The sequence below is a fragment of the Scyliorhinus canicula genome, chromosome 7 (assembly GCF_902713615.1).
Source record: "Scyliorhinus canicula chromosome 7, sScyCan1.1, whole genome shotgun sequence".
Taxonomy (NCBI): domain Eukaryota; kingdom Metazoa; phylum Chordata; class Chondrichthyes; order Carcharhiniformes; family Scyliorhinidae; genus Scyliorhinus; species Scyliorhinus canicula.
This window is the reverse complement of record NC_052152.1, coordinates 142,743,019-142,765,529: the sequence shown is the minus strand read 5'-3', so window position 1 is coordinate 142,765,529 and position 22,511 is coordinate 142,743,019. Positions and strand designations below refer to the sequence as shown.

General features: G+C 45.8%; 1 protein-coding gene across 2 annotated transcripts in view; it reads left to right on the top strand.

Moving 5' to 3' along the window:
• Positions 1 to 15,998: 15,998 nt before the first annotated feature.
• LOC119969424 (solute carrier family 12 member 5) overlaps positions 15,999 to 22,511 on the top strand; it is a 1,634,719-nt gene continuing 1,628,206 nt past the window's right edge. Inside the window, exon 1 of one of the 2 annotated variants that reach the window (XM_038803049.1) lies at positions 15,999 to 16,250. In XM_038803049.1, coding sequence (XP_038658977.1) covers positions 16,076 to 16,250 — 175 coding nt within the window. In that variant the 5' untranslated portion in view covers positions 15,999 to 16,075. The remainder of the gene's footprint in view (positions 16,251 to 22,511) is intronic. The other variant, XM_038803048.1, reaches the window with a different exon arrangement.

The window sequence follows — 22,511 nt, the reverse complement described above, 5'->3', positions numbered from 1 at the left end:
TGTCCTGCCCTGAACTGTCTTGAGCAGCTCTCTCCTGCAGATTCTGTTGTGAGATCCTGCCCAGTAGGTACACTGCCTATTGGTGTCTCTGGCCGTCTCTTGCTTGTAAGAAAATGATTCATTTCCACAGTCCTTGCTTGCCAACAGCTAATAAAATGGAAGAAGCTCTCTTCTGTGATTTGGCATCTACATCTACATAGAGGGCACTTGATGTCAAGTGTATGTTGGCCTGCTTGAGTATTGCACAGAGCATCATTTCATTCTCATTTAAAAAGTGGTAGTGGCCGCCATTCTCACCAAAAATGCCGGTAATGGCCACTGAGTGCGGTGATCGTTCGCTCTGCAATTCTCCTAACACCGTCCCATGAATCACCCGCAGGTTGTGACCCACACTTTGAAAAACCCTTCACTAGGACATCCAGATCCCTCTGAAATCTCACAATTTAGATACTATGCTTCTCTTATTCTTCCGACCAAAGTGGAGAATTTCACGTTTTCCCACATTACACTCCATTTGCCAATTTTTTGCCCAGTCACTTTACCTATCTATATATTTTTGGAGCCTCCTATGTCCTCTTCACAACTTTCTTTCCTACCTATCTTTCCGTCATCTGCAAATCTTGCAAACATCCCTTCAATTCCTTCATCCAAGTCATTTATATAATTGTAAACATTTGAGGTCCCAGCACTGGCCCCTGTGGCACATCAGTTGTTACATTTTGCCAACTGGAAAAAGACCCATTTATACTTACTGTCTGACAGTCAATCTTCTATCCATTCCCATACCTTACCACCTACAACATGAACTTTTATTTTTCGTAATAAACTTTGATGTAGCACTTTATCAAATGTCTTCTGGAAATCTAAGCACAGCACATACGCTGGTGCACCTTTATCCACAATGCTAATTACCTTCTCAAAGAACGCCAATAAGGTGGTTAAACATGATTACCCTTTCACAAAACCATGTTGACTCTACCTTGAGCTGATACAAGTGTCCTAACTTCTTTCATAATAGCTTCTAATAATTACTTTGTTAAGATAACTGGCCTGTGCTTTCTCACTTCCTGGACAGGATTCTCCGAAATGGAGGCAGAATGTCCGCGTCATCGTGAACGCGAAATGCGTGTGAGCACTACCGATTCTGACCCCATAGGGGGTCAGCATGGCACTGGAGCGGTTCACACCGCTCCAGCTTCCCTTCCGGCACCAACTGGGCGCTGCATAAATCCGCGCATGCGCAGTAGCGCCGCGCCAACCCGCGCATGCGCGGGGGATTCCCTCAATGCGCCAACCCCGACGCAACATGGCACAGGGGTTCAGGGGCTGGCCGCATAACAAAATAGGGCCGGGGTTGGAGAGGTCGGCCCGCCGATCGGTAGGCCCCAATCACGGGCTGGACCCCGTGGAGGCTCATTCCCCCCCGGTGAAGGAGCCCCCCCTCCCCCCCCCCCCACAGGCTGCCTCTCGACACTGCGAGCAGAGTTCCTGCCGGCTGCGAGCGGGTGTGGATGGCGCTGGCGGGACTTTCCCGTTTCCGCACGGCTGCTCGGTCCATCAAGGCCGGAGAATCAGCGGCCTGGCCGCGGACAGCAGGCCACGCCAAACGCACCAGCGCAAATGGCGCCGATTCTCCGCTCCTTGGAGATTCGCATACGGGCTTTGGGGCGGCATGGCGTGGTTGCGGCGATTCTCTGGACCGGCGTGGGGCTCAGAGAATCCCGCCCCCTGTCTTTAATAAATCTACACGAGTCCACACCAAGTAAAATATAGAACTAGGGGCAAAATTCTCCCCTACCCAGCGGGGTGGGGGGTCCCGGCATAGCGGAGTGGCACCAACCACTCCGGCATTGGGTCTCCCCAAAGGTGCGGAATTCTCTGCACCTTTAGGGGCTAGGCCCGCGCTGGAGTGGCTCCCGCTATGCCAACTGGCGCCAACGGCCTTTGGCACTACGCCTGCCGGCGTCGGAGCTGGCCGAAAGGCCTTTGCCGGTTGGCGTGAGTCCGCGCATGCGCCGGAGCGTCAGCGGCCCCTTCTGCCTCTGCCATAGTGGAGGCCGTGGCGGCGGCGGAAGAAAAAGAGTGCCCCCACGGCACAGGCCTGCCCGCCGATCGGTGGGCCCCGATCGTGGGCCAGGCCACCGTGGGGGCATCCCCCGGGGTCTGCTCGCTCTGCGCCCCCCCCCCATGACCCCGGGGGCCCACTCCTGCCGCCAATCCCATCGCCACCAGAGGTGGTTTAAATCACGTCAGCGGGAGAGGCCCGCTGATTGGCGGGTGGGGGAGAATTCCAGCCACGGCGGGGGCGGGATTTACTCCGGCCCCGGGCGATTCCCTGACCCTGCGGGGGGTCGGAGAATTCCGCCCTAAGTTTATTTACAATAACGATATGGACACTACCCGGTCGATAACTACTGAGTTCCTTCTGTCTGTCAGTTCCTTACTGGCCGGCCTTTTATATAATAGTTAATAGAGTCCCCCGCTTGTACTCGGAGGGCCATGGTGAAAATAATCATTTCCACCCCGTAAGTCCCATTCAGGATATTAGTGTCTCCCTCCCTTATTGGAAAATTAAAATCAATGCATCAACGATCTCACTGGACATTTCTTTTAAGATTCTAGGATGAAGTCCATCAGGTCCTGGGCTCTTATCATGCTGCCACTCAATCATTTACTTAGTACCACTTCTCTGGTGACTAATTTTCCTGAGTTCCTCCCTCCATTCTATTTCCTGGTTTATAGCTGCATCTGGGATGGTACTTGTTTCCTCTATAGTGAAGACTGATGCAAAATACCTGTTCAACTCATCTGCCATCTCCTCATTTTCCATGATCAATTTTCCAGGCTCGCTGAAGGACATTTCCTTGCCTATATTTGACCTGATGCCACGTAACAATGAAGGAGTGGGAATGAAATTCCAAGTTAGGACTGTGTGAGGCTTGGAAAGGAATTTGCAGGTGGTTCCTATACATCTGGTCCCTTGATTTACTAGATGATAGAGTTTGTGGGACCAATATATGAACAGCAGAAGGATCATTACAGCCTGATACTTCTGGCTACCGTTTCTATAAGGCTATGAAGCTGGCAGTCATTGCCATTGCAGTTTGTACTACCCTCCCCATTTTTGGGTGCAAGGCCCTTCCAATGGATGTTTCTTTATCAGATGAACACGGAGACAATTATAATGCCCAGTTGCTCCAAATGTCGAGGATTCTGGAACCTTCAGGTGGAGAATATTCTGACTAACATCTGCCTAACGTTTGCTTTGGTGAAACAGGAGGAGCAATTATTGTCTTGTTGCTGGGGTAAAGGAGCCTCCAGCAAACTGCAGCAAAAATGACTCTTTCGACCTCATTATATCAGCTCCACTGTCACGCTCAGTTCCTATTTAATTCCTGTCCTGCATTATTTGCTTTGCTATTGTTTGTGCCAACGGGAGCCAGTGATGCATCACAGAGAGACTGTTGGTTCACAGAAGGTTCCGAAGAAGTGTCAAATTGGACTCAAAATGTTAACTCTGTTTCTCTATCCACAGTTGCTGCTTGACCAGCTGTGTTTTTCCAGAACTTTCTGTTTTTATTACAGAAAGATTGTTTCTTTCTTTCAAGTTGCAACTTTTTTTCGTCTATTATCATGTAAAGCTGTTTGCATCTAATTAGTCCGATGTTGTAAACGTTCAGATCGGTTGTGCCTAATGTTATGATCTGAACATTTGGAACCAAATTATTGTCTACCAGGATCCTATTTGGGATTCTTATTTTGCTTGGGTTTGACAGCAGAAGTGGTCCAATTATAACCTGATCATCTTCTCTCGCAGGATGTTGTTTAATTTATTTTTTTACAGAATGTGGGTGTCGCTAGCTATGTCAGCATTTGTTGCCAATCCGTAACTGCTTTTGAGAAAGTGGTGGGGAGTTGCGTTCTTGAACCGCTGCAGTCCATGAGGTTTAGGCACACCCACAGTGTTGTTAGGGAGGGAGTTCCAGGATTTTGACCCAGTGACAGTGGAGGAAATGTGATATAGTTCCAAGTTGGAATGGTGTGTGGCTTGGAGGGGAAATTCCCAGCTGGTGGTGTTCCCTTATATCTGTTGACTTAGACCTTCTAGGTGGTAGAGGTTGTGGGCTTGGAAGTTGCTGTCGAAGGAGCCTTGGTGAGTTCCTGCATTGCATCTCCTGGATGGTACGCACTGCTGGGGGGCGGTTTAGCTCAGTAGGCTAGATAACTGTTTATAATGCTGGATAAGGCTGCAGCACGCATTCAATTCCTGTACCGGCTGAGGTTATCCATGAAGGTCCCGCCTTCTCAACCTTGCCCCTTGCCTGAGGTGTGGTGATCCTCAGGTTAAATCACCACCAGTCAGCTCTCCCCCTCAAAGGGGACTATGGCAATTTTACTATACCTTTGCACACTGCTGCTATTGTGCTTCAGTGGAAATATTTAATGTGATGGATGGTGCGCCAATGAAAAGGCCTGATCTGTCCGTGATAGTGTTGACCTTGACTTTTATCAGAGCTAGACTTATCCAGGAAAGTAGAGGGTATTACGGCACACTCCTAACTTGCGCCTTGCAGATGGTGGACAGATATAGGGGAGTCAGGAGGTGAGTTACTCACCACAAAACTTTCAGCCTCTGACTTGCTCTTGTAGACACAGTATTTAAATGGCTAGTCAGTTCAATTTCTGGTCAATGATAACACCCAGAATGCTAATAGTGGGATATTCAGCAATGGCAATGCCATTAAATGGCATGGGGAGATGGCTAGATTTTCTCTTGTTCAGTATGGTAAAGGAGGCGTTTGATCAAAATACATTTCTGGCTTGCTTCTTGGTGTTCCAATGCAATGCCTTCAAATTGTTCTCTAGACTCTGGAACCAGTGAATGAGAGTTCAACAGAGATATGCTGTGTCGTATAGGCTCTGGCCCCATCACATGCATGTTTGGAGTCTAATGTGATTGTGGATGAGGCTGAGTTGGAAAACGTCCTTGGGGTATTCCTGAGATTTAGCTTCAAAGGACTCGGTGGCCCCTTGACTTCGCAGCTCTCCAGACATTTTAATCTATGAACCTAGACTGTTCAGAAATGAAGGACAAACTAATGAAGCCAGGTTCTGTTCTTTTCTGATACACTGAGATGCAAGGTGACAGGAGAGCAGGCAGCCACAGATATTCCAGTTAATTGCTTGTTCCCCAGTTCAGGGACATGAGGTCAGTTGTAGAAATTTAACTCTGCAGATCAGTAAAACTGATCCGATCCATCACTGAACTGGCATCTCATGTGGTTTAACATTAGACCCCTAGGGTTGGCGTTGCGGCAAAGGCGCAAGGGGAATGGGGGCAGGTGTGACATTTCTTGCACATCACATTGAGGTTGAGGAATAAGACCTGTAGATCTGTCCCATCTCTTTAGGTGGTCACTCAAAGCTGTCTTCCTGCAGGATTGTCTCCATTCTTGTGGGGAGAGCACACGAATTGTAAAATATCCAGTCATCTGGGAAGAGTTCTCTGACTGACGATACAGCCTCCAACCACATGGAATATCTGGAATGAATTCTAAAACCAAGACTAATCCCTGGAAGATAATACATACGGGGTGCAATTTAACACGAAAAATAATCAAGTCCCATTTTGGGTGCGTTTAGCAGGGTGTTCACATTGTCGAGAATGGCTCCACTATCAAACAGGTCTCTAATCTCCCCAATCTCTGGACCTCCTTGGACTCCTCATCATAGCCTATAGACCCCCCAATGCCCCAATTGACTTATTATGGAGTCCGTGAGGCCTCCCCCTTTACCCCACCTCATAAGGGCAGGGCACACCTGGGCCCTATATCTGGCAGTGCCAACCTCACATATTGGCACTGCCAGTCTGGCACTCTGGCAGTACCATCTGGGCACTCTGCCAGTGGCAGTATGGCACTGCCAGGGAGCTCAGGTGGCAGTACCAAGGTGCCAGGCTGACAGCAGGAGTACCAGGGTACCACCCTGCCTAGAGTCTCCAATGGCCCCTCAGGTACCATTACGCCTGGTCCATGTTTGTGTGGACAAATACTAAACGGCACCATGGCAAGTTATCCCAGGCACGGGCGTCCGATCTGAGCCTTGGGAGACTCTAGCGCAGACATATTTAAGTGAGCCTAACTGCTCACCTAAATATGAAAATATGGATCCTGAGTGTCGCCTTTCACGAGATTTAATGGGCCTCGTCGCATCTTGAGTCGGGCGCGACAAGGCCGTTCGATCGCGCCCAAGGTTTCTTTTTGTTTATTTACATTTATACTCTTCCCTTGCCTTGAATATGTTCCACAATGTGTTATGCCAGAACCTCAGATCACAAGAAGGAGAAGGCCATTAGAACCATCAGGGCTGTACCGCCATTCAATATGATCATGGCAGTTGGTGGTTTAACTCCACTTTCCTACCTGCTCCCTCCTCTCATGTCACCATCCGCCCCTCCCCACTCACCCCATCTATACCTGTGAGATACCTGAAGGTAGAGAGGTTATCAGGATGTGCAACTCAGTTTGAGGCACTGTCTAAAAATATAGAACTGCATCATTACTTTCAAAAACATCAAGGCATTTTGCACATAATTAATTATTTTGAAATGCAGCGAGTTATATGGGGAAATTCAAATACACAGAACATAAATATTTTAGAGTAATTCCAAGAGTTCAATTTAAATATAGTCCATTAAAAAATACCTCATGAAAATCCACTCATGATCTACAATCCCCAGTGGATGTTCTATGGAGGTTCAGTCATATTCTATTTCATTTAATTAAATTGATATAATACCTTTTAAACCAGGGGCCAATTTCAGGTTTGAATGATGTCAGATATTCTCCACATCAGGACAGCCAGACGGCAACGCAATGACCAATCAAACGGAACTTCAGTCACTTAAATATACAGAAATCTATAATCCCGAAATGAATTTCATTCACGTGTTTCATGATGTAAATTCTAGCAATCAATTTGATCGTTGGGTTATAACTAATTTAGTCATGTCCGCAATCCTGGAGGTATTTCATGATTCCGGTGGTGGGTAATTGAAGTAAGAAAAAATGGCAATAGTCCAAAACCTGAGCAGGGAGTGCCAGCCTGTCTGTGAAAATGAGATTCTCATGGCAACAATAGAAGCTTAAGCATTCCATGGTTTTGCTGGTCACGAGTAGAGTTTTGCTTCAGCCAGCATTTAGAGTGCTCCAGTAAGGATGGCTTCTTCCTGCATACTCAGTGATCATCAGCGTTACCACGCGATCAATGAGAGGACCAGTTCTATTGATGTATTTTGTTTCAACGACTACACGTATCAACAAAGAAAAACATACGCATAAAAGCTCAAACTAATGTCAGCGAAATTACTCAAATGTTTCACAGAATTATTTCATTTGCACAGTCAGCATTACTCAATCAATTGATCGCCTCTCTCTTGTCTAGAGTTGGCCATCATTGTATAAATAAAAGGTCAAGATTTTGGTAAGAAATCGTTGGGCACCAGATGTTTTTCATGGGTTTTCTGTCAATTAGAATTCACACTGACCAGAACACAGATGATAACGTATGTGAATTCTTTCTATACTAATATTCTCATTAACAGTGCTGATAGGTCACAGGGATGAAATTAATATTTCTTGATTATTGCTGAAAAAAGAGATACTGTCAAAGCTTCCAGTCTTGCACTCATCAGGACAAATTGACAAGAATAACAATAGTAAAGGGAACAACAATTTATACTGCATGAGAAGAGAGTGCTGCTTGGTTGGCAAGTAATTTCTGATTGGTAGAAGCATTGCCATGGAGATTGCAGCAGAGAACAATTAACTGACAAGCTTTGGTTTAAATCCAAACAAGGCAATCTTTTGTTCAGTTGAAAAAAAGCACAAAGCGTGACATGCTCTTTATGTCGGCAAAGGGCGAGGCCCTGTGTTTGAGTATACATTTCTTCCAGCATGTGTAAGTGAGTCACACTGGGAGTCGACTGGTGATTTTAAATTGGTTGACAATGTAATTCTTAGCACAATCAGGATTGTTTAGCAACTGCTGACAGATCATGGAATCGTACCTAATGATGAAAATTGTGCGTGATTGTCCCAAAATATGACTGTGCCATTTGGGTGAAATTGGCGGACTGTTACCCATCGGCTTTTTGGATGAGATTCAGACCTGTATTTACCCACACTTAATTGTTTTTTGAGGGGCTTGGGGAGTTTCTCCCTGATCTGGCCACACTTAGAATTTTTTCAGCACTGGGTGGCTAAACTCGCCAGCGAGACAGGCTCCAAAGAGATTGGAACATGATTTTGAAAGGGTGCCCCAATCTAGAATTCAGCTTGAGGACCCCATACCCATGGACAATGTCACCCCTTGCAGTCATGGACATTGCCCTCCCCCAGCCAAGTGAGCACACCTCACTATGGGTTCACTGAGGGACCCCAATTCAGGCCCCCACACCCACTTTTCAGGACCCCCTCATCTCTCCCAACTTTTATGAAGCCTCTTCATACCCCCCATCCACTCCCCCATTTATCATATACTCCCTTCACTGCCCCTTTCATGTGCGTTGCCAACTCCAATCTTTGGCAGTGCCAAGCTAGCACCCGGGCTCCCTGGAACTGCCACCCTGGAACCCGGACAGTGCTCCTGGAACCCTGACAGTGTGTACCGGGCACCTTAGTAGTCCTAGGTTCCAGGGTGCCATGCTGGCACTTTCAGAGTGCATGGGTGCCTGGGAAAATACCAGGCTACTACCCTGTCCTGTCCTCAACCATCCGTGGGATCTAATGGCCCCAAGATCCCCAGAGTGGACATCACGCTTGGCCTATGCTCATGGAGACCAGTACTAATAGGCACCCGGTTGATGCCTTGTCAGTGTGGCCAATGACCCCCGGGCACCGAGGGAATGCAACCTCAAATAGGCTGTGTATATTTAGATAATTTAATTATTTATGATCATTTAGATCAGGGGTGGGCAAACTTTTCTGTGCAAGGGCCACATTCAGAAATTCACAATTTTAAAGGGCCGCATAGTATATTAAGTAAAATAATTAATATTTTAAATAGCCAAAATATAAGGTTTTTAAAGAAAAAAAAAGCAATTAATTTTTATTAATTAATATTTTAAAGTAGAAACTTTACATGAAACACATTTATTTGAAAAACAAAGTAACTCAGTTTACAAAAAAAAAGCAATTAATTTTTATTAATTAATATTTTAAAGTAGAAACTTCACATGAAACACATGTTGTGCCGAGCAATGATCACCCTACTCAAGTCAATGTATCCACCCTAAACCAGTAACCCAACAGCCCCCCCCCCCCCCCATTAACATTAAATTAAAAAAAAAAAATTTTTTTTTTAAAAAAATGACTTGATCTTGGTGGGCCGCATAAAGACCTTTGGCGGGCCGCATGCGGCCCGCGGGCCATAGTTTGCCCACCCCTGATTTAGATAATTTAATCATCTAAGTATGATCATCTGCATCACACTCAGTGAAAGCTGGATCAGGTTAATCAGATTGTGCTGGTTGCTGCAGGTCGGGTGAATTGTGTGTGGTTTTGTGCCTGGCGCAAAGTCCGATTTGGGCCTCTCCCACGATGCTTCGGGCGCACCCGGTTCGGCGCCTGGCAGAACACGGTGGACAAATCGCTCCTGCTATGTTTTGAGTGAGGAATGCAGATAAGCCACCATCAGCAAAGTTGTGAGATCTCTGGTCCAGTCGGCAGCGCACCGGCCCACGTGTTTCCCGGCAGCATGGGGTGGCTTCAATGGGAATTCCCATTGACAGCAATGGGGGCAGAGAATCCCGGCGCATGGCCTCCTGTTGCCGAGACATAAGCAACTGGGAGGCCAGAAAATCCCGCCCCTCTTCTTTTCATCTGACTTTTTATGAGGCATCTTTTGCTGTTAAGCACAGGCTGTTAATTACTTTTTAATAAAGATTAGTAAGATATTTTGCATTTTACTGACATTTTAAAATTAATTAAATGCCATTTCAAAAAGACACCGATCATCCGCCTATCAGTGGTACTCTTTAACTGAGTTCATTGGACATGTCTTCAACTATTTGCAATGCTACGTTGTTAGACTACTTCATAGAGGTTGGTGCCATCACTCAAATTTCCGATTGTTTGTGCTGCGCGACCAGCAAGTTACAACACCCATGCTATAAGGTGAAACATGGAGCGAATAAATCGAACTAATGGCACATGCCACAAGCTATCTGGGAGCAACAAATTCAGGGACAATGTTTCATTAATGTAAAGTTTGTCTGGACAAGAGAGCTGAATTGCTGATTAATTGGTCAGTTTGCACAGGAACAGGGACCCGGATTTGTGAGCCTGTCACTGGCGATTTGGTTTAAAACATTCTGCAGGTCGGTGCGCAGTGTCAGTGGGTGAGGCGGACAAGCAGCAGGAAGTTCTGCGTTGGTATGTTTTGACGTTTGCACTGGTTGAGCTTTCCTGAAACCAAATAAATCTCAATAGGAGAATGATGTGGAGATGCCGGCGTTGGACTGGGGTGAGCACAGTAAGACGTCTTACAACACCAGGTTAAAGTCCAACATGTTTGTTTCAAACACTAGCTTTCGGAGCACTGCTCACCTGAGGAAGGAGCACTGCTCCGAAAGCTAGTGTTTTAAACAAACATGTTGGACTTTAACCTGGTGTTCTAAGACTTCTTCCTGTGCTCAATAAGAGAAGACTGCGTAAGCCCTGACTGAGGCTAATTGATACTATCTGTGCAGATTTCTCAGAAGTTTGTTTTGAAGTTCCTGAAGTGATGGTGCTTGTATCTAAATAAATGGCTGTGCATCCCTCCAAACCCCTCTTCCCTGCAAAAAGAAGCAAATTAATTTTTTAGTCCACATGATTGTTGACTTTGCGGATGTACATAATGTACATCAGTTCGATTAGATAATCATTACAGTGGCATCAATAATTTTAGTAATTACAGTACATTTAGCTACAAGCAGTAGCAAGTCAGTAAATACAAAAATCAATTTCACCTCAGTCCTATTGAAACAGTGTATTCGTAGAATAATAGATCAGTACACCATAGAGAGAAGCCAATCTGCCCATTGAATCTGTGTTGGCTGTTTGGAAGAGCAATTATTCCCCCACTCTTTCCCATGCCAAAGCAATCTTTTACAGCTTCAATTTTTATCCAGTACCCTTTTTGAAAGTTACTATTGAATCTGACAATGTATTCCAACTCCTAATCATTCATTGTGTAAAAAAGGTTTTCCTTTTCTCAATTCTGACTCTTTTGCCCATCGCCTCAAATATGTGCCTCAGGACCCTTGACCCTTGAGTCCCATAAAGTTCACTTTATGGGCATGGTAGAACAGTGGTTAGCACTGTTGCTTCACAGCTCCATAGTCCCAAGTTCGATTCCTGGCTTGGATCACTCTCTGTGCGGAGTCTGCATGTTCTCCCCGTGTCTGCGTGGGTTTCCTCCGGGTGCTCCAGTTTCCTCTCACAGTCCAAAGATGCGCAGGTTAGGTGGATTGGCCATCTTAAATTGCCCTTAGTATCCAAAAGGTTAGGTGGGTTACTGGGTTGTAGGGTTAAATTGGAGGTGTGGGCTTAAGTAGGGTGCACTTTCCAAGGGCTGGTGCAAACTCAATAGGCCGAATGGCCTTCTTCTGCACTGTAAATGCTGTAAATGCTATGATTCAGTTCTCTTTATTTACTTTATTTACAGCCATCATAATTCTAAATGCCTTTGTCAATTCTCTTCAGTCTGCTCTAAGGAGAACAACACCAGTTTCTTCAGTCTATCCACATAACTGTAAATCCTCATCTCTGGAATGATTCTGGTAAATCTCTTCTATAATCTCTCCAAAGCCTTCATATCTTTCTTAAATTGTGGTGCCCAGAAATGGCACAATATTCCAGCTGGGGCTGGACTCGTGTTTAATATCGGTTTAGCATAACTTCCTGGCTTTTGTACTTTGCGCCTGTTTATAAAGCTGAGGGTCCCATATATTGTGATAACTGCTTCATTAACCTGCCCTGTCACCTTCAAAGATTTGAACTCAAGTATACCCAGATCTCCTTCTTCTTGCACCCCCTTTAAAATTAGGTCATTTTGTTTGTATTCTATCTATTCATTTTTTCCACAAAGGTGTGTTGCCTCGTAATTTTTTGCGATAATTTTCAATTTTCATGATTCATTTGTTGCTGGAATGGGAATGTTGTCTGGAAGGCAACTGACATGGAGTGTAACTATAATTTAAAAATTGTGTCTTTCTGCACTTCCTACCTGTAAGACCTAGGCAGGGATTTTATGGCCTTGTTGGGATGAGTCTACCTCTGGTGGATGCAATGGGCCATTTAAGTTCAGCATTTAAGTACTACCCCACCAAGTGGGAGGGGCCAAAAAAATCCTGGCCCTAATTCCCTGTAGTCACACTTCTGTTTGCACTTTGGTAATGGAAATTGCCTCAGAAAAGTTGTCATGTTGGAATTCTACTGTCCGTGTTGGCAAGGAATAACGCTAAAGACCTGACAATGTCACTACTCATGCACATTGAAAATTAAACTCCCACCTATTCCTGGGAATTCTGGTTGGCCTGTGAGCTCTCCTACTTTTCACCCTCATGAGGAAAGATCCAAGAAAATCAATCTTTGTTCACACTTTTATCAATTATGTCCAATAAATGCCTGTTAATGGTCCGTAACTGATGTGAAAATCCAGCCACATTAATTGTGGTGATTCAGGAAATGGAGAAATGATGCTGGCCTGGTAGACGTTGCTGATCTGTGCTCTCAGATTATGTCATTGAAGTACTAGGAAATCTGGAGAAGTCAGTAATCTGAAATAAAAATGTACAACAGTTTGATAACGCTGGAAAATTGAATCTATCTATCAGATGGGAAATGACCAGCTGTGCACTTTCAGCTTTTACTGTTTTTATTTGATATGCAGAAACTCTGAATATTACAGAGTCACAAATCCTTCATATTAATATTGAATTGACAGTACATAATGTGGCGTAGTGCAGAATCAAATGCCATTAAATCCATGCCAATTCCTATCTTTTATTTACTCTCACCAAAAATACATCTCTGTCCCCATGAATGTATGTGAATACCGCTTTCTCCATTTTCCCCAATGTTTGTGGGCGAGGTTCTCTGGCCTTACCTTCTTCTTGGCAGGTAATGGCAGGGAGGTGGCCTGCCATTGGCCGTGGCGGGATCTTCTGATCCCGCTGCTGCCAACGGGATTTCCCACTGAATCCACCCCACGGTGCTAGGAAACACACGGCTGCCGTGTGCTGTTCACGGGTCAGGAAGATCCCGCCAGTGTGAATAGCTGAAAGATCTCGCCTTGCGTGTATAACTCACTCTCTTCGCCCAAAGTGTGTATATATCCATCCCTCTCATCAAAACATACATGTTTTCTTTCTGCCTCCCCTCCAAAATCTTGAATACAGTTAAAACACAAAAGAAACGCTGTAAATCTGAAATAAAATTGCAAAATCAGCATTAGTAAGGAGTGAACTCTGTTTCCAATGCGCACCCTTGGCATTTTCTATTTTGTTTTTGATAATAATTTGAAATTAATTTCTGCACAGTTTATAATGCACTCGTCCTATTGCATCTATGCCAATCTTTTGTTTCTTGACATTAGCCATCTATTCCTATTCTCCATATAAGAACATAAGAACATAAGAACTAGGAGCAGGAGTAAGCCATCTGGCCCCTCGAGCCTGCTCCGCCATTCAATGAGATCATGGCTGATCTTTTGTGGACTCAGCTCCACTTTCCGGCCCGAACATCATAACCCTTAATCTCTTTATTCTTCAAAAAACAATCTATCTTTACCTTAAAAACATTGAATGAAGGAGCCTCAACTGCTTCACTGGGCAAGGAATTCCATAGATTCACAACCCTTTGGGTGAAGAAGTTCCTCCTAAACTCAGTCCTAAATCTACTTCCCCTTATTTTGAGGCTATGTCCCCTAGTTCTGCTTTCACCCGCCAGTGGAAACAACCTGCCCGCATCTATCCTATCTATTCCCTTTATAATTTTTAATGTTTCTATAAGATTCCCCCTCATCCTTCTAAATTCCAACGAGTACAGTCCCAGTCTACTCAACCTCTCCTCATAATCCAACCCCTTCAGCTCTGGGATTAACCTAGTGAATCTCCTCTGCACACCCTCCAGTGCCAGTATGTCCTTTCTCAAGTAAGGAGACCAAAACGGAACACAATACTCCAGGTGTGGCCTCACTAACACCTTATACAATTGCAACATAACCTCCCTAGTCTTAAACTCCATCCCTCTAGCAATGAAAGACAAAATTCCCTTTACCTTCTTAATCACCTGTTGCACATGTAAACCAACTTTCTGTGAGTCATGCACTAGCACACCCAAGTCTCTCTGCACAGCGGCATGCTTTAATATTTTATCGTTTAAATAATAATCCCGTTTGCTGTTATTTCTACCAAAATGGATAACCTCACATTTGTCAACACTGTATTCCATCTGCCAGACCCTAGCCCATTCACTTAACCTATCCAAATCCCTCTGCAGACTTCCAGTATCCTCTGCACTTTTCGCTTTACCACTCATCTTAGTGTCATCTGCAAACTTGGACACATTCCTTTGGTCCCCAACTTCAAATCATCTATGTAAATTGTGAACAATTGTGGGCCCAACACGGATCCCTGAGGGACACCACTAGCTACTGATTGCCAACCAGAGAAAACACCCATTAATCCCCACTCTTTGCTTTCTATTAATTAACCAATCCTCTATCCATGCTACTACTTTACCCTTAATGCCATGCATCTTTATCTTATGCAGCAACCTTTTGTGTGGCACCTTGTCAAAGGCTTTCTGGAAATCCAGATATACCACATCCATTGGCTCCCCGTTATCTACTGCACTGGTAATGTCCTCAAAAAATTCCACTAAATTAGTTAGGCACGACCTGCCCTTTATGAACCCATGCTGCGTCTGCCCAATGGGACAATTTCTATCCAGATGCCTCGCTATTTCTTCCTTGATGATAGATTCCAGCATCTTCCCTACTACCGAAGTTAAGCTCACTGGCCTATAATTTCCTGCTCTCTGCCTGCCTCCTTTTTTAAACAGTGGTGTCACGTTTGCTAATTTCCAATCCACCGGGACCACCCCAGAGTCTAGTGAATTTTGGTAAATCATCATTAGTGCATCTGCAATTTCCCTAGCCATTGCTTTGAAATAAACTATCAGCTTTAGACTTCAACCATGGTTTATGGCATAGATGCCTTTTCTTCTAATCCTTTGTTTCAGGAAGTTAAAAATAATATAAGGAGGTATCATTAAGATTCTGGAACTGGGGGGTGGCACAATGGCACAATGGTTAGCACAGCTGCATCACGGCACCAAGGATCCGGGTTCAATCCTGGCCCCGGGTAACTGTCCATGCGGAGTTTGGACATTGTCTGTAAGGGTCTCACCCCCATAACCCAAGGACGTGCATGGTAATTAGATTGGCCACACTAAATTGCCACTTAATTGGGAAAAGAAAAATGCTCAGTTTTCAAAAAGAAAAATATGCTGGAACTGAATCTAATGCTCCGTGTGGAGTTTGTACATTCTCCCCATATCTGAGCGAGTTTCCTCCGGGTGCTCCAGTTTCCTCCCACTGTCCAAAGATGTGCAGGTTAGCTGGATTGGCCAAACTAAATTGTCCCTTAGTGTCCAGGGACGTGTAGGTTAGGTTAGAGGATTATAGGAATAGGGGGGAAGTGGGCATGGGTAGAGTGCTCCTTTGAAGGGTCGGTGGCAGATTTGATGGGCCGAATGGCCTCCTTCTGCAATGGAGGGATTCTAGAAACCTGCTGCAGTTCTTTCCCCCCCCCCACATTGTTTGCTGATCCTTATTTACATGAGCATCGAAAAGAACGGGTTGGGCACTAAGACCCAGTGGGGACAGAGTAAATATAAAGTCCAGTAGCAAGCAATTCATTCAGCATTGAGATGCTGAGGAAGGTTGCTGCCTGCAGTGTTCTCGTCCTCTCGTGTTTTTGAGGCACTTTTACTTTGCATTGTTATTTGTTCATTTTTCTTGAGAGATGAGCAAGAGGTTCACAGTTACCTCTATCCGTGGAGAGGACGAAGTGACGTGGGCTCAAAGTAACGTTGCAGAGACAAGGAAAGGAGGGAGTGTCTCAAATGGAAATGAACCATCAGATACAGCAGGGTACAGGGAGCATCCACTCCTGACTACACGGGAAGTTCCAAAGCCAGGTAGGGGATGGACCAGCAAAGCTAATTAGTGCTCAGGTTCAGTGAACACCTAATTCCCTTCGCTGACTTTAATCTTTTACAAATGTGAAAATAAACCCCAACAGCCAGTTGGAAAATACAAATTGGAATCTGTGATATGGCTGTAAGGGCTATAAAAAGAAGTTATTGATTGAACTGCTTAAGTGGAATGTTGGATCCTATTAGTACAATTGGAGAATGAAACTGTTCTGTTGATGTGCTGTTCGAGTGAACTTTATAAAGAACAAAGAACAAAGAAAATGACAGCACAGGAACAGGCCCTTCGGCCCTCCCAGCCTGCGCTGATCCAGATCCTTTATCTAAACCTGTCGCCTATTTTCCAAGGATCTACTTCCCTCTGTTCCCCGCCTGTTCATATATCTGTCTAGATGCATCTTAAATAATGCTATCGTGCCCGCCTCTACCACCTCCGCTGGCAAAGCGATCCAGGAACCCACCACCCTTTGCGTAAAAAACTTTTCACGACATCCCCCTTCAACTTTCCCCCTCTCACCTTGAAATCGTGACCCCTTGTAATTGACACCCCCACTCTTGGAAAAAGCTTGTTGCTATCCACCCTGTCCATACCTCATAATTTTGTTGACCTCAATCAGGTCCCCCCTCAACCTCCCTCTTTCCAACGAAAACAATCCTAATCTACTCAACCTTTCTTCATAGCTAGCACCCTCCATACCAGGCAACATCCTGGTGAACCTCCTCTGCACTCTCTCTAAAGCATCCACATCCTTCTGGTAATGCAGCGACCAGAACTGCACGCAGTATTCCAAATGTGGCCTAACCAAAGTCCTATACAACTGTAACATGACCTGCCGACTCTTGTGCTCAATACCCCGTCCGATGAAGGCAAGCATGCTGTATGCCTTCTTGAATAGGTATAGTTTGGTATAGTTTGAATAATAAGAGAAAGAAAATAAAATCTCTGGTGGAAGTAGTGTGTACCAGGCTCACCGAGCCTTAAGAACCAATAGAATGACACGATTCTGGGAACAAAAAGTCTTATCTAGTGTAAAATTGGGTCAAACTTGCATTGTACTATTGACTGAGGGCCAGCCCTTTCTGTGGCTGTAATTTGTCTTTGTCTTTGTGTTTGGTTGGTACAAGATAAAACAATTTACTGTAGTCCTTCTTTACTCAATCTGAGGAAGAGGATAGAACACAGTGCAGAGAAGCTTTTAATCAAATGTGGTTGTGCACCTTCTTTTGATCTTACAGCGATGCATAAAAGTTAATGCCGCCTATACAGTTACTCCTACTCAAACCCAATTCAATTTCACTGCCTTGAAATGAGATTCTTACTGTGTGAGAAACAGAAAATGTTCGTCGTTTTCTTAAGCTGACCATGCCATATAATTGTTGCTTTCTGAAAACATCTTGAGCTAGGGAAAGTGTTGGCTGGAGGAGAAGAGAGTATTTTGCGAATAAATATTGAGCTAGTCAGGAAAGCTGCCATTAAAAAAAATCCAATTAGCCCTGAAGTTAAGTTTGCCAGCATCCTGATTATTCTATTTTCTGGTGAATTGGAAATTCCTTCTAGTATACAAATTGGTTTCAAAGGATTTGAGTTGAATTTGGTTTAGTGACGTTGGAGTTTTTCATTTTGCTCTCAGCGATTACCAAGTTGCTGTTTTGGAGGATTGTGTTGCCTGGTGCTTTGTACTTCCTCTTTCTCATTCACTCTACACTCAATATTGTACCATCTATACTGATGGGCACGCAAACTGTCTCATGCAAGGATGAAACTGAAACACTAATAATACAGGTAAACTTTTAAACATTAACTCCAGCTTCTATCGCTTACATAGCAGACGATCTGCATTTGAAGTAATGATATCCGTAACATGCCAAATTTGCATACTTCACAATTTCGTTTTACATTCAATTTCTTTCATGGCAAACCTAACTCACTGGGGAAAGATATCTTTAGTGCATTTTATATAATGGAACTGAAAACCTGGACATAAGGAACCACTTTATGATATTTGTGACGTGTAATAAACATAATGATTATCTTCCCCCAGTATGAGTAGATTCTGGAAAGCCCAAAGACCAAAATTCCTGACAGATATATGTTGCCTATCTTAATACAAGCCAAATATATATCCTACCAAAGAAGAGACAATCCTTATTAAAGTACTTAGAAAGTATTTTCATAGTAGTTTGAAAGACCAGTGGCGGGGGGGGTTGGAGAATCGCTAGGGGCTGGCGTCAATCCCGCCCCCGCCGTGTTCCGAATTCTCCGCCCCCCCAAGATTCCACGCCGGTCAGCGGGCCCCACGCGCCGGTCGGCGAGCCCCCTGAGGCGATTCTCCAGCCCGCGATGGGCCGAAGTCCCGCCACTGACAGGCCTCTCCCGCCGGCGTCATTTAAACCACCTACCTGACCGGCGGGATTGGCGGCGCGGGCGGGCTCTCGGGTCCTGGGGTGGCGGCGCGGGGCGATCTGACCCCGGGGGGTGCCCCCACGGTGGCCTGGCCCGCAATCGGGGCCCACCGATCGGCGGGCGGGCCTGTGCTGTGGGGGCATTCTTTTTCTTCCACCTTCGCCATGGTCTTCACCATGGCGGAGGCAGAAGAGACCCCCTCCCCTGCGCATGTGCCGGTATGACGTCAGCAACTGCTGACGCTCCGGCATATGCGCGGACTTATGCCGGCCGGTGAAGTCCTTTCGGCCCCGGCTGGCATGGCGCCAAAGGTCGTTCACGCCAGCCGGCAGAGTGGGAACCACTCCGGCGCGGGCCTAGCCCCTCAATGTGAGGGCTTGGCCCTTAAAGGTGCGGAGAATTCCGCACCTTTGGGGCGGCCCGATGCCGGAGTGGTTCACGCCACTCCAACATGCCGGGACCCCCCCCCCCCCCCCCCCCCCCCCCCCCCCCCCCCCCCCCCCCCGCCCCGCCGGGTAGGGGAAAATCCCGCCCAGTTCAATTTACATGTTACCAGACTGATGAATTTCAGGTTAATTTATGTGATTCCGTCAAGTTTTCCACGGAAATGTTGTATTGGTACCATAAACTTCCATTATTAGGGAATACTGGACCATAGTACAGCCCTTCTTTTCGAACCTCACCCGCTAAAAGACTACCTGCATGGGTGGGGGTGTATGGAAAGCCAATCCTTATCAGTGTGTGTTGTGTTATGCTGCTTCGGATAACACAGGCTGCTACTTGATGCAGTCTTAACTAAAGGATGCTCCACCCTCTGAAATGAGTTCAACGTGTTTATTGAACTATTAACACAGTTCTCAAATGAGTTCAAATTTCTGCTAATCTAACTGTAGTAACTCAGTCTAACTGTACCAGCTTGCTCTAAGCCACGTGCTGGGGTGTGATGCTGCTGATCAACCCTGTCTAACTCTCTAGACGTTTTCTGTGGAAAGAGGCAGGGTGTGAGTGCCTCATCCCTTTTATAGTGTTTATGTCATGCCCCCTTGTGGTCATGCCACCTCTGAGTGTCCTGACTACCCATTGGTTGTGTCCTATTTTGAGTGTTCATTGGTTGCGTCCTATTTTGAGTGTTCATTGGTTGCATGTTTGCAGATCATGACAGTGTGCAGGCAGATTTTGATGGACCAGTTGTTTTTTTTCCTGCAATCACTGGCACATGTAATGTAAGAAATGGGTTGAGAATTATAAAGCCCTGTAAGTCACAGCATACTGGTGGAAGATCTTTGCACAATCTTTGCCAATTTAAAGACACTCCTGTACATAATGAGGGGGAATTCAACGTGGTTTTATATAGATTATTTATGAATACATTCTTCCAAGTGATCGCTGTGATGAAACACAGTGGACTGAATTCTCCGATTCCCCAGTCGTGTGATTTTCAGCAGGATCCTATAGTCCCATTGCTGGTAAATGGGATGTCCCTACAGTGCCAGAATGACCTTGTTATCCAATGGGACTCTGTCTTTCTTTTAGCTTCTGCAGGGAACGCCCTGCCAAGACCATACTTATTGAAGTACTGATGAGCTCAACTCGCCACTGCTCCCCACCCTGGCCTCCGGACCCTCCTACTGATACATCTTGCCTCTTAGGGGTCCTTGAGTCCCCCTCACCCCACCTCATAAGGGCAAGGCACTCCAGAGCCAAGTCCATGGCATGGGAAACCAGGGTTGCACTGCCAGGGTGCCTGGGTGACAGTGTCAGGGTGCCCAGGTGCCAGCAGGTGTACCACGGTACCACTCCGCCAGAGCTTGACCACCCAGAAACCTCCAAAGGCCTGGGGGACCTCTCCAGGTGCCATCATGCCTGGTCCACGTTTGTGTGGACCAGTGCTAAACAGTGCCATGATGAGGTTTCCCATGCAAGGCAGTTAGTTCCCAGACCTCGGGAAAATACGGCACAGACATGAGAATATGGTAATCTGGATCTCACCTAGTGAGGGCGTTTCAAACGTCATGGATCCCGCAAAATTAAACGGCCTCGTCGTGTCATGCAGTCGGGTGCGACGAGGCCATTAAATCACGTCTTCTGAGAATGAACCAGCATCCAGTTCATATAACATTAGACTTATTGGGCACTAAGATAGACTTGGTTGAAGCCGCTGGTTACTGCTGCTGTTAGTCCAAAGTGACATCTGACTCATGCATGCTCAGTACTGCGAATCATGCTAGGATTAATCTTGGTGAGGGTGTTAATGCTCACAGCTGATTGCGCTGGACACATGCAGAGTTGGTAGATCATGACGTCTGTCACTCAACAAACTCTTTCAACTTTGGCTGAATGTAGATAAGCAACCAGAAGGACACTCTACCTCCACCCTCCCATCCATATCACTCCCCCCACCCCCCCCCAATTGCCCAGCAGTGCCATTTAAAGAGGCCATCAGCACGTTGACTCTTAATTTCCCTCTGAAATGGTCTAGAAAGCCACTCAATTTAAGTACAGTTAGGGATGGCCTATAAATATTGACCTTGCCAGCGATGATCCAATGAAATAAATCAGAAGAGCTACTCAGGTGAGTTGCTGCTTGGTTTCTTTTGGCTGTTGCTACAATTGTACAACTATTTTCTATAGTTTTCTCCGGTTGTAGAGCCACTGAACAGCTTTTCCTGATTTTCTGCACGAACGAATTGCTTCCAGACATGGGTGCACTGGTAGGCATTTTAGAAAATAGCTTGACTGGGAAAACAAGCAGATAAAACACAGAGCAGGCCAAGTTGCTGAAAGAGGGAGGAGAAGGTGGAGGAGAGGAGTTCACCATGGAGGGCAATCCGTCCAAGGGTTCAGAGGTCAATTTTCCAGCTGGACGTAAAAAGGACTGTCCATGCTCCATTAAGCGAACCCCCATTGAAATATGCCACCGGCTGCAGCTACAACTGCAATTTCAGAGCAGGGCAAGGTCAGCATTGCCATTTGCTGTAAAGCTGACATGCAATGAGCTTTTATACAGCTGGCTTCTTTCAAATGGGAGCTGGAGGCACTCGCAATATTTCACAGTTTACTGTCACAATCAAGTTGACCTATTCCACACACTTTATACTGCCTCCTCATTTCCATGGTTTCTGCATGCGGTCCACACTGCTGGCTGGTTGCATGCTGTTATAATATGCATGAATCCTATTGGCTGGGGAGAATTGGTTATCCCATGACTCTTGGGCAGTATGGGCTCCTCCAATGCGGGGGTGGAGGGGGGGGCAATCATTAGTAGTTGCATGCCTCTTGTAACCTGGAATCATGGATTGTGGTGGTATAGGCTCTAATTTATTTCCGTCAGATAGCTGACCAGGAATCTTTTCTGCTCTTACAGCCTGCCAGTGCTGTGTGATGGAAAGCTTTACAAGTTGATAATCAATCTGCTTATCCAAGCTATGAATGCACCTTTCTTGGTCATCAAGTCCTGGAGTGGGCAGAACAGTGGCACAGTGGTAAGCACTGCTGCCTCACATCACCAGGGAGCCAGGTTAAATTCTGGCCTTGGGTGACTGCATGGAGTTTGCACATTCTCCCCTAATTGCTTGGGTTTTGGCTGGGTGCTCCGGTTTCCTCCCACATTCCAGAGATGTGCAGGTTAGGTGGATTGGCCATGGTAAATTGCCCCTTAGGCTCCCAAAATAGGTGGGGTTATGGAAATAGGATGGAGGAGTGGGCCTAGGTAGGGTGTTCTATCAAAGGGTCGGTGCAGACTCAATGGGCAAAATGGCCTCCTTCTGCACTGAAGGGTTTCTATGGATTCGTTGGACTTGAACCCAGAGCTTATGGCTCGGAGGATGCGACACACTTGCACC